At 32.5% G+C, this 13,274-nt stretch overlaps 1 protein-coding gene across 1 annotated transcript; it reads right to left on the bottom strand.

Moving 5' to 3' along the window:
• Nucleotides 1-1,806: 1,806 nt before the first annotated feature.
• On the bottom strand, nt 1,807-9,384 carry LOC102605468 (serine/threonine-protein kinase GRIK1). The gene is made up of 13 exons (XM_006340093.2): nt 9,166-9,384; nt 7,482-7,715; nt 6,566-6,974; nt 6,318-6,392; nt 6,184-6,228; nt 5,556-5,630; nt 5,322-5,409; nt 5,098-5,222; nt 3,520-3,615; nt 3,130-3,196; nt 2,876-2,991; nt 2,704-2,782; nt 1,807-2,320 (listed from the first exon to the last, which is right to left on the bottom strand). The coding sequence occupies exons 3-13, from the start codon at nt 6,899-6,901 to the stop codon at nt 2,169-2,171; spliced, it is 1,254 nt and encodes a 417-aa protein (XP_006340155.1). The 5' UTR covers nt 6,902-6,974; nt 7,482-7,715; nt 9,166-9,384; the 3' UTR covers nt 1,807-2,168.
• Between the last annotated feature and the right edge of the window lie 3,890 nt (nt 9,385-13,274).

Here is a 13,274-nt window from a genome sequence, read left to right as displayed (position 1 = left end):
AAACCACTACTTAAAGTAAAAGATTTTGATTTGAATGAAATGTTGGTATTATATACCAACAACATACATCGAATAACAACTACTTAAGATGTAATATGTAATAATGCTGGTATATTGGTATTACATACCAATCTCACACATTGTTATACAATCTATACCAATCACACACAAATTCTGTTGAAATGTTCTATTATAAATCAAACTCGGAGTCCTATTCATGGCGAAACTATGGTGAATCGGATGGTATAGATATGAACTGTAGTGAAAATTGTTCAACAAAGAATGTGGAAAGAAGAAGATGGAAGGGTTAAAAAATTTTAACAGAAGAATATGGAAGGCTTACACATTTGGTAGAAAAGAAAAATTGTAAAATTTTCCTAGGAACTATAACTCTCCTATTGATAACAACACCAATTTTATTGGTAAAATAAAAAGTTATATCAAAAAAGAAAAAAATAACTATGATCCCTATAATAATCAATGAAAAGTGTAAATATGAAACTGTAATAGGAGAGATAAAATCGAAAAAATTTAATATCCCTAATTAATCTCCACGTTAAATGCACGTAATTCAAAAGGCATGAGAGAGGAAAATCTGAAAAAATAAATAAACTTAAATTCAAAATTAATTATTTTGTTATGTATGTAATTTAAAAATTCTGTTTGTAATTAAATAGAAGTACATTGATATTTTGTTAATTAAAGTCTTAAGTAGTATATTTTTGTAATTTTCACAATACAAATAATCGTAATTGAAAATATTAGATTTTTTTCCATAATTTATTTTTGCTTTGATTGGTGAACATATAAACAAGTCATAAACTAACTGATTTAATGTGTTTTTCATGTTATTAGAATAAGAAATAATCATAATAATAAATATTAAAAATAACATACTTTTTGACATTGCGTTGTTATTAAGCAAATAAACAAATAAATCCTCTTTCAATTCTACCCAAAAAAATATTATTTTCCAAATGTCTATTTCAGTTTGTAATAATACAAGAAAAGGAAACTGCTTTTTTCTTGTCCCTTCAAGTATCAAAATTAGATAGAAATATAAAGTATTAGGAGTATCTTTTTTCTCATACCAAAATTACTATTTTTGAACGTATAGAAATATATCAAAGAAATATTGAGAAGAGATGATTAGACAAGACATAACGTAGCTTATCGAGGACTTAATGTTAGATAAGAGGGTATGGAGGTTCAGAATTAGAGTAGACGGTTAATAAGGAGTAGAGTGTTGTTTAGAACCGTATTTATATTGTTATTATTGCTCAGCTACATTCTATCTTTGTAAGTCATTTTCATACTTAATTTTGACATGTTTTACTTGAAACAAAAATCTATTAGAAATTGTCTCTCTACCTTCACCAGATAGGGGTGAAGCTATACATAGGCGGAGCTAGGTGGGAGTTCGTAGGTTCGAACGAATCCAATAGCTTTTTCATAGACCCTGTATTTGTAGTAGAAAATTAATTAAATGTATATATGTATGTTAAATTGTGAACCCCTAACAAAATTGATTGACGGTTCTAAAGGAAATTTAGAACCCTCAAACTCTTTATCCCGACTCTGCCTCTGAAATATTATAGACGATATTAGACTATCATATAAATATTTACAAAATTATAGAATGTAATATAACATTTTCTCATATTATTTATGCAAACCTTACCTCTATCATGTGAGAGGTAGAGAGGTTGTTCTCGATAGATCCTCGGCTTAAGAAAAGCGATAAGAGGGACATATACTAAAAATCTATAACAGAATGCTCACTTTATAACTTTACTACACACTATTATATGAAAATTCTTCTTCATATAAAAAAACACAACACAAATATCCACAAAAACAAATATGTTGGCTTTCTGCTAAGTATCAAAACACAAAACTTGTACCATCATCACCAACAAAAAAACGACGAAAACATATCGCGATGTCTCCCTGCCATTACAACTGAACGAGTACTCTCGGAGTATGACAGAAACCGAACAAAATTTACTCGAACATCTCATTTTCTACTATCGTTCACATAACATGTATTCGATTGCTCCTGCAAGTGCAATTTCTCGGAAAAAAAAGACATCCTAGTTTATCTTCCTAAAAGAACTTAGAAGAGAGAACGGAACGTTATAAACATACTAGAACATTCTGCAGTTAATTCAAGTAGGAGTATCCTCTGCGCTCCCATCTTGTACGTCTTTCTGCAACTTATGGCGCTGGCACCAACACGAATACTGAGGGATGGGGCCTTCATCTCCTATGAACCACTCGTGTTGAGACACACTTTCGAGAGTTAGCCTTTGTGTTGGATCTGTGCAAAAGGACTTTTTGTTAGGAAAATAGGTGTGAGAAATTAGTAGTAGCTACCAACAACAACATACGGAGTGTAGTCCCACGAGTGGGGACTGGGGAGGGTAGGAAGTAGGCAGACCTTACCCCTACCTTGGCAGGTAGAAGGGTTGTTTCCGATAGACTCTCGAATCAAAAGGAATGTTATCGAAGAAGGATTGCAAGAAAAATATAACAACCAAATAGCAAGATACAAAGCAAATGAAGCAACAAACGCACCACATATAGAAGAATAGGAGACTATAAGCAATTACCAAATAGCAGTACTAGTAGTGAGAAGAGGAAAACAGAAGGCATTGTCATAAAATGGCAGGATCAAGATATCAAGCAGGACGAGAGACAAACCTTTGCAGAGGAGCCCCTCTAGTAAATTCTTCAGTAGTGGATTCATATCGTCAGGGAGAATGATGGGGTTATTTACTATCTGGAAAGACAAAATAAAGGCAGTTAAGAAAGCAGGAAGACTAACGTCTGAGCCTGACAATGTTGTACCTCAGATATACGATAAGACTCACACCTTGTCATATGTATCCTGGAGAGTTTCTCCTAGAAACGGGTATTTTCCCAAGATCATGCAATAAAGGGTAACACCAACCGCCCACGTGTCAGCAGATTTTCCGTGATATCTATCTCCTATTAATAAAGAATACAAAGAAAAAACCACTTCAATAACAACATTAACAACAAACTATGCCTTGGTCCCAAACTAGGGCCAGCTAAGTTTAACGATAATTTAGATGTCAGCATTCAACGAGGACGAGAAATTCTGACCTACGCAGCATTCAGGAGCAGTGAAAACAGGAGTGCCAGGAGATCGACGAAGTTTATCATTATCATCCTACAAACAGGAATAGTTCCAACTAAAGTTAGTAATATACTGGAAAAGAACAGGAAAGAACAAACATCAAACGAAAACAACTTAAATTAACGCAATCACCACCAAATCCTTCAAGCCCCAAAAGTTTACAACCAACGAGTGCAAATAAACAGAATTTCCTATCATTAGGACATTATTCCAACTAGGTGTGTTTAAACAAAGACTACCAACCTCTATGACAACCAACCTCATTTCTATTCATATACACATTCTTAGTCGTAAGATTATAAGAAACTATGGCTGGAAATTCTAAAAAAAAAAAACATTGTTGAGCTTGGTCACACCTCAAAAACTTGGCTGACACTGAAATCACCAATCTTCACCCTACCAGCAGCAGTCACTAAAAGATTGTCTGGCTTAATATCCCCGTGTATGATATTCTGCTCAACACAAAACAAGAAAGAACATAGGTAAAACACTATGCCGTGGATCGGGAATGTAAAGCAGTAAAGGTAAGGTGTCCGATAAGCGTAAAATTACTACTGATGCATGATTTCTTATGCCCGGCGGAGACACTAAATTCTAAAGTTTCAAGTCCTAGTTTACTTGATAAAGCAAGTAATCCACATCCCATTGCGATTTCGCTGCTGCTAAAAGTACTACCTTTCCGCTTTATAGGAAAAGCAGATCACTTGATAAAAACAAAAAGCGCAAAAAAGCTCTAAAGGTCCGATGGGGCTTTAAGCGCAAAGAAAACATAAGCTTTAATGAAAAAAGGCACAAAGGGAAAAAAATACAAATATATATATATTTAGTCCATAAGAGACACGAAGCGCTCAACAGATTTTGATCCTCGCTTTAGGGCTTAAGTGCGCCTTTCACAACACTGCACTTGATTCATTACAGTCCTATCTCAATGCTCATTAGCAAAGAAAAAGACATCAAAAGGAACCCGAGCTCTAGCTAAACAACTAGCTGATGGAACAACTGGTAAAATGAAACAGATATCATTTTGGTCTTCGATAAGTGACAATCAAATAGCTACAGGCCCATATATTTCCTATAAAAATGGGAGAGAGGGAGGGAAAACATCTCCCTAAGCAAGTGATCATTGGTATTCAACAGCACAGACTGAAGGTCCATCTATCCTCTAGAAAGGGAGTCCAAGAAAATCCTGGTGACTCGGCTACATAAATTATCACATCACTGAAATAGATTCACATTGTCAATAAAGTCGTCAAATGATTTTTTTTCACACGCCATCCTATCTTAATTTTACAGGAAATCGACGGGAAACTACCTATCTTGACCAAGCAACTTATATTCATGACCTTACAACAACAACATGCTCAGTATAGTCTCACAAGTGGAGTTTGGGGAGAATGAGGTGTACACAGACCTTACCCCTCCTACCTTTGTGGAGTAGGGAGGTTGTTTCCGATACACACTCGTCCCAAGAAATCATTTTTTGGAACAGTTTTGAAAAAAATGCAAGAGTAAAAAACTGAGATGAAAGTATTGACCATGCATGGGTAAATTATTCAGGAGCCGAGTCTTCAGAAACTTGTTCTAGAAATGGACAAGGGATCCAGAGTTATTTTTATATAGATCTATCTTTTCTCTTTTTGCAAGAGCCGATTGTCCAACTATGATTACTTAACACTTTACTAAAGTGATTGAGATTTGTGAGTTATAGACTGATTGAGGACATGATCTAGAATCCTTGCATATAAGCGTTAAAAGATAACAATGTTGTCAAAACCGAAAAGCGCATCACCAAGTCTGTTGGGTGTGCAAAGTGCAATTACAATGTTGGCTATAGTAAAGAAACGCACAATGAAGAAAAAGAAGTAATAAAATATGTGTGCAATATATTATAAAAATAATTAATAAATAAATAGATCCGAACGACTGGGACTTACATGAGAATGCAGATACATCAAGCCAGTCACTATATCACGCAAGTACTGCCGTGCTTTATTTTCTTCAAGAACACTTGGGGGACCAGTATCCTCACAGACCCATTTTCCTTCCACGTACTCGAGAACTGTTTAATAAAGGGGGGAAATGTTAGTTGACATTCATATAATTGAAGAAGCTGGACGACTCCACAAAAAAGAAACTGGATAAGGCAAGGTTATAATACCCATGTAGAAGTTATCTGTTTCTGGGTCATCAATCACCTCAATAAGATTAACAATATTGGGATGGCACACCATTTTCATGATCGACACCTGTAAGTGACGAGAATTAACATTGACAAACTTCGGGACAGCAAAATAAACAATTCAGCGGGCAAATAGCTAATGCTACAGGATAAATTTTGCGGATAACCCACAAAAGGAGGATTGTAACTCAAGGGAAGAAATAAAGGACATACCTCACGAAGAACATCACCCATAGCAGTTTCTGAAGGCGCCACCCGCATCTTTAATAAGTGAGACTTGTGAAAGGCCTGCATTCAATGAAAACAAACATTATCACTATTTGACAACTTTAATCAAGCCTGTACTCAATGACTAACAAGTAACAACACTAATTGTTCTTTGCGGACAAAATTGTCTGCGACTCTGTTAATGTCCACTTCCCTTTTCCAGCTGTTTCTCCACAATCCTAAGTACAATTTTCCCTAGCATAGAGTAATGCAACTACCTAATTATCCCTTACATGTATGATGTATCTATGAATGAATTGGAATGGGCAGTCTGCTTGGTGATTATTCAAAAATATAACTCCAAAATCAACATCAGATACCCTAGATGCCAGTATAGCAAAAACCTAAATGTAACTCCATTAAGAATACTACAATACAAAAAAAACTCCTAGCACTAAGTAAAGAAACATAAGCTTCAAATCCCACTCTCAACATCTAGCGTTTAAACTTCATCGGAAAAGTAAAGAAACAATTTAGCTTTCTGATATGGGAATACCACTAGTACAATTAACCTAAGTAAATATAGTGACCAAGTAAATTCCCCGATGCTAACTGGATATGTTAGAAATTTTACCTTAATGGCATAATGTTTTCCATCAGTGCAACTTCTATAAAGTACCTGTGCCATCCCAACGTGATCAGATGTCAACTTTTATCCCTCCAACCGAAAAAAAGAAAGAAAGATAACATTGATATCTTTGAGCTCACCACTTTACCGTAGCTACCAGAGCCAATTTTCTGTTCACGGACATATTCGTTAACCATCTTGTTCCCATCTTCATCCTGAATCGAAAAGACAACAGAGGAAAACAGTCAAGTTACACCTCCCCTTTTTTCTCCCTGATAAATCAAAACTAGTGATCCTTGTACAAACGTATGTCTGAGCTATCCATGTCTCAATTATATGAGTAGAGGATTTTCACAGCGAATGTAAGAAAGAGTTTTTCTGCTATTACCTCTGTGCGCACAACTTTGTGTGTTTCCTTGACGGGGATCTCCCTGCAAATTAACCCATTCTGAGCTCTTTCCATGAGAATCTCTTCAGAACGTTTAACCGGGCTGTGACACACTTCATCATCCTCAGTACCAGTATCAATTATATCGCCACTATCAAAGCCATCATCTTCAACTTCTTCAACCTCTTGTTGTAACAATGGTTCATGTGACCAGTTGTTTCCATATCCCCTATTGGGCCTAATTACCTTTTTTGGTTTTCTTGCAAAAGAGAATCCAAAACATCCACAGCACCCCATTTCTGTAACTTCATCAACAGAATGCATCATCACAGACATCCAAAACAACAGAAAATACGTCCCAGTGGAGTACACTAATATACAGCACAATCGAACGATTTGATTCAAGAACCTGAAAATTAGCATACACCTCTTATTAACATCAATCAACTAGACAAACCAGTGTTATCAAAAGCAAAAGGCAAAAAAAAACTCTAAGGTCCAATGGGGCTTTAAGTGCAAAGTGCAAATAAAGCATGGACTTTAATGAAAAAAGCCGCAGAGATAAAAAAGTACAAATATATATGTTTAGTCCAAGACTAATAGTTATAGGCATGAAAAAACAAATATGTGAATAAGGAAATTGAAAAAGAATTACGATAAAGTGAAATATCAATTATTTAGTGTAGGCTCACTGGCAAGGAAAAGAATGCCTTAGAACCTTGAAAAAGACAATGAAGTGCACATTAAGCGAGGCGAAGCGCTCAACAAGTATTGAGTCTTGCTTCCTGGCTTAAGCGCGCTTCTTTGATAACACTGAAACCAACACTCTCATATTCATTGGTTCAACAAAGCTGATAATAGGAAATATATAATGTATGTCAAAAGCACATAATTGAAAACGAAAGCAGATAACAACCTTAAAAAGAGGAAAACGCTATTCGGGCATCCACCCGCGTTCAACTTTGTTATTCAATCGGATGCCATTCAGCAAAATGAAAGAAGCAGTTAATCAAATTGATTCCTGTGCGATTGAACCACGACATCATGAGAGTTCCAATTTATTATAACAACAGACAAGAGATCAATGTCAGGCCAGAATCTTCCATTCGTCACCAGAGTTGGAGCCTCATCACACAAATGGATTACACCTCTGCCACAATTGAAAGAATCAACAAAAAGAAAGCACATTTGAGTATTGACCCACATATAGGAATCAAATTAACTCAAAATACCATAACATCAAAACCAAAAAAATACAATTTTTTTTTGACAAAGGTAACAGTTTTGTGTATTAATATTTAGCACTAAAGGCTGGGATCCCAAATTTACATCATGGAGCTACATACAATTGCGTGTACTTAAAACAAAACTAAACTAGATCCTACTTCATCTTACAAAGGACCTAGGATATCTCTAACCGCTATATGATCATCTACATACTCCGAACTACACCAAAAAAATACAATCTTTTCCCTAGATTCTTAGTAGAAAATCAAAACCATCAAAAAGGTTAATCATTCTTCTAACAATTTCCATAAAAACAATCAAAACAAATAAAAATACAATCTTTTTCCAAGATTCTTTGTAGGAAATCAACACCATCAAGAGGTTCAATCATTCTCCTAACAACTTCCATAAAAACAATCAAAACCAATAAAAATACAATATTTTTCCAAGATTCTTAGTAGGAAATCAAAAACATCAAAAGGTTCAATCATTTTCCTAACAATTTTTTCATAAAAATGATCAAAACCAATAAAAATACCATCTTTTCCCAAGATATTTTTTGTAGGAAATCAAAACCATCAAAAGGTTCAATCATTTTCTTAACAATTTTTTCATAAAAATGATCAAAAACAATAAAAACACAATCTTTTTCCAAGATTCTTTGTAGGAAATCAAAACCATCAAAGGGTTCAATCATCCTCCATACAATTTTCCAGAAAAAGAATCAAAACCAATAAAAATACAATCTTTTTCCAAGATTCTTTGTAGGAAATCAGAAACCATCAAAAGGTTCAATCTTACTCCTAACAATTGTTCATAAAAACAATCAAAACCAATAAAAATACAATCTTTTCCCAAGATTCTTTGTAGAAAATTAAAACCATCAAAAGGTTCTATCATTTTCCTAACAATTTTTTCATAAAAATGATCAAAACCAATAAAAATACCATATTTTCCCTAGATTCTTTGTAGGAAATCAAAACCATCAAAGGGTTCAATCATTCTTCAAACAATTTTCCATAAAAACAATCAAAACCAATAAAAATATAATCTCTTTCCAAGATTCTTTGTAGACAATCAAAACCATCAAAAGGTTCAATCATTCTCCTAAAAATTGTTCATAAAAACAATCAAAACCAATAAAAAACAATCTTTTACCAATATTCTTTGTAAGAAATCAAAACCATCAAAAGGTTCATACATTCTCCTAGCAATTGTTCATAAAAATACAATCTTTTTCCAAGATTCTTTGAAGGAAATCAAAATCATCAAAATTTTCAATCTTTCTCCTAACAATTGTACATAAAAACAATCAAAATCGATAAAAACACAATCTTTTTCCAAGATTCTTTCTGAAATAAAAATCCCATTACCTTTAAGTAGGGAAAGATCAATTCTTGCTCAACAAATTTGGCTGTTCAATGTTCTAAAAGCTTATAAACGGCACAGAAAATTTTGATGGGGGAGGAAAAAACAAGAAGAAAATGGTAAAGGAGCAAACTTTTAGGGATTGTTGAGATGGGGGGTGGGTGGGGAGCAAGGGTCCATAGAGGCTGTTGATGTGGCCAGGGTTGACTGTTACAGATGCACTTTAGGGAGTTTTATAAGCCTGCTCCCTGCTGCATAAGAACTGTTTGGTTAAATACTACAGTCTATAGTATATTTCATTTTATTTTTTGATTTTTCATCTGATTAGAGTATATTGAGGTTAAATTAAATTTAAATTCGTGTATTGAACTTATTTTGATGAATGGCTCGGTCTACATGATTTCTCTCTCATTTTTAAAGACTCAAACTTGAGATAAACTAATTAACGGTATAGAAATCCCGCCATAATTTGACACGTATTGGTTATATAGGTAAATTAGTTAATTTGTTTGCTTATCGTACACGATTTGTAAACTAATTTTTAAAAATATAAAAATTTTCATAATGTTATAAGGTATATGGGTAAAAATAAATTATAAGCAGATATTACAAAATTTAACCAGATATAGCACACATTCCCCTTCTCATTTAAATGTTGTTCATAAATATTTATCACGCATTTTGCGATGTTATAGAGAATCAAAATATAATGACAATGTACAAAAAAATAATCCATATGAAAAAAATATACAAAATTATTTGAAATAATTACGTGTAATGTAAGTTCGCTCACTTTATTTGTAGTTTAAATGAATCAACTTATTTCATGATATTTACATGAAGTTTCTATGTAAGAAAGCTCCCTAAGAAGCTTGTTATTCGAACCTAATATATAGTAGCAGTTTGTTCTTGCTTTTTAATAGAAATTTAATTTCAATTAGGGAATTTTATTACAAATCTCAAATTACCTAAAAGATAATATTTCAATTCCAAATATATGATTTTTTTTAAAACATTAAAACTTTATTCATAAGTTATATATATAAAGAATCAATAATTTAAAATTTCACGAAAAAAGACTCATATTTGACGAGGAAATACTATATGTACCATGCAAGAGGTAAAAATAACTAGTTACTAATATAGATGATTAATTGGACAAATAGATCTTTATAAAATTATATGTATTTGAAAGCTTACAATAACATGTAATCGCAAATATTTATTTATAAAAAAGAACATGCGAAATTTTAGAATATTTCGATATTATGATTTGTTCATTTGATAAAAATGTATAAGAGTTGAAGAGATAATTTTCACATAGGTTTTCATGTTCAAAATTCAAATTGCTTATTCAAACAAAATGTCAACTTTACCATCCAACTAAAACTATAATACTTGTATAATCTTATAATTAGGCTTTGAGGATGATGTGTAGACATAATATCCTAGAAAATTCATGATTTATTCCAGAATTTTTTTTATAAAATCAATAATTCAGGGTCACTGATTTATCTCTCCATCGAATCAAATTGGCCAAAGATGTGCGTTCGTGAGCCCATGCTATAGTTTCAATCAATTCCTGTCAATATCCACGTCAAGAAATTAAGAACATATAAATCCAGTAGCCCAAACAAGATGTCCAAATAAGAACATATCTTACCGTATCTTGAGAAGCTGCTCTTGTGTGCGGCACACCAATGCTAGCCCATTTTTAAACAAAAAAAAAGTATGTAAAGCAAATACAACAATTAAGAAGCTAGACTTAAAAAAATGAAAAAAAAGCCATAACAACCACAAATAATACAATCACGAGACGAGAGGGAGTTGCTCGGATGGTAAGCACCCCTCACTTCCAATCTGAAGGTTGCGAGTTCAAGTCACCAAGGGAGCAAAAGGGGTGGGAGCTCCTAGGGAGGGTAAAAAAATAAAAAATAATACAATCACGATCAATCATTCAAAGTATTCAATAAAAGAAAATTCAAGTTCTAACATCAAAGTGAAAGACCTAGACTGGTTTAGATGTCCACTTACGATTTTAGCCTTTCACATAATTGATGGCGAATTTAGGATTTTAAGCTTGTGAGTACTCACTTCTTTTAGCATAAAGTATAAATATATTTAGCTATAAATAAATATTTTGCAGTAACTGGGTTTGAAACCTTCGCTTATCTCAAAAAGAAGGCCTTTAAGTCAGCTGCCAAACCAAAACATCCATAAAAAAAATCAATAAGGGTCTGTTTGGAAAGCCACCTGGTAATTGGAATTGGTGTAATTACTAGGGTAGTAATTACCAGCCTAATAATTACACTGTCTAGTAATTACATTGACATGTTTGGTTGCCACGGTGTAATTACACATGTCCTGTTTGGATGTCACAATGTAATTACGCATGTTCTGTTTGGATGCACAATTGCAATCATAAAATTACATTAAATTTTAAAAATAAAAATTAATTATTTAAAATGTATACTAGACAAATAAGAAACTTTATAAATGACATTAAATTAAATATTTAAGATATATATTCTTTTTTGAAAATACAATAATTAATAAACATATTTTCTTTAACTAATATTATGAAAAAAAGAATTAATTTATATTTTTTCAAATTAATATATTTCAATTGAATTGATCGTAAAAACTAAAAATATGAAGTTTCTATGAACATCGTGAAATGCATGTTTGATAAAAAGATTAATATATAAATAAAATGTCATAAATTATTAAATATTTGACAAAAATATAATCTATCAAGTCTAATTAAAAAATGACGTGTAATGTGAATTCAATATTACTAAAACAAATGAAACTGAAAATATAACATAAGTTATAAATTCAAAACAAAAATTTAACATAATACTCTTATAACAAATTTCAACATAGCATGCATAAATATGATTTATTTATTTATTTATTCCTAATAAAGAAAATGTAAGTCTATAACCTTACTTAACAATAAATTCTATTTTAATTTAAAAAATTAGAATACTAATAAAATTATGCTAATGAGAAAATAAGCATGGCATAAAGAAATAGATAATATGAAAAAATTGCATAGAATCACATAAAGTAAGGTTGAGAACAAGAAGAAAATGAAATATAATAATAAAAAATAAAAAATAAACTTTTACAAATTTTTAGAATAATACAAATAAAAAAATAACTTGAAATAATAGAAGTAAATAAAGGGGATAAGGGTCTGAAAAATACCCCAACTTTGATCGAATTCGTTGTTGCGATACTAAACTTTCATGAGGACCTATTACCTCCCTAGACTATTTAATACTGTATTTTAAACATATATATTTGTCCACGTAGACATAAAAAATAATGTAAAATTATAAATAGTAATGTATTCATATGGGGCACATATATACCTTTAAAATACACTATTAAATAGTTTAGGGGGGTAAAAAAATACGGTATTAAATAGTCTAGGGAGGTAATAGGTCCTCATGAAAGTTTAGTATCGCAACATCAAATTCGACCAAAGTTGGGTATTTTTTAGACTCTTATCCCTAAAAAAAAATTAAAACAAAAAATAGAAATAAAAAAAAAAGAAATTAAAAAGTAATCAGCTGGTAATTACATGATGTACTTATCAGCAATTCACAGCCTCTCCCTGTGAATTGTAGAGTGTAATTATCCCTGCCAATTACACCAATTATCTGATGACCAAATAATTACCTCTTCAATCAAACAGGACAAACAGTGTAATTACACCCAAATACACCAAATCCAATTACCTGGGTGTCCTTCCAAACAGGCCCTAAATGGGTGCTAATCAGGGGCGGAGCTATGTGGAACCGAGGGGGACCCGAACCCCCTCGCGGAAAAATTACACTGTATATGTAAGGTCAAATTCTAGTTTTATGGGTATATTAATTAAAATGAACCCCCTCAACACTAAATAGAAGGATAGCGGAATAGTCAAAGGGTTCAAGTTCCGCCTGGAAGGGCTGAGTTCGAATCTCATCAAGCGCAATAGTGTTTTTCATCTTTTTTTAATGCTTTAAAAGGGCTGAGAAGTTTTGGGCCTACATTCCCAAACAAATGAAAAGGCTTCATTGGTTCAATGTGAAGCTTTATCCTTTTTATTTTTCATTATTTT

This window comes from Solanum tuberosum, unplaced genomic scaffold (assembly GCF_000226075.1).
Source record: "Solanum tuberosum cultivar DM 1-3 516 R44 unplaced genomic scaffold, SolTub_3.0 scf00017, whole genome shotgun sequence".
NCBI lineage: Eukaryota > Viridiplantae > Streptophyta > Magnoliopsida > Solanales > Solanaceae > Solanum > Solanum tuberosum.
Note: the sequence above shows the minus strand (reverse complement) of the source record. Positions and strands in the feature narration are given on the sequence as shown.

Coding starts and splice junctions, on each gene's coding strand:
- LOC102605468 (XM_006340093.2), bottom strand. CDS start 6,901: ATGTCTGTGATGATGCATTCTGTTGATGAAGTTACAGAAATGGGGTGC. Junction 5,410..5,555: donor TGGGTGATGTTCTTCGTGAG/GTATGTCCTTTA, acceptor CGTCACTTACAG/GTGTCGATCATGAAAATGGT. Junction 3,197..3,519: donor GTGTCAGCCAAGTTTTTGAG/GTGTGACCAAGC, acceptor TCCTGTTTGTAG/GATGATAATGATAAACTTCG.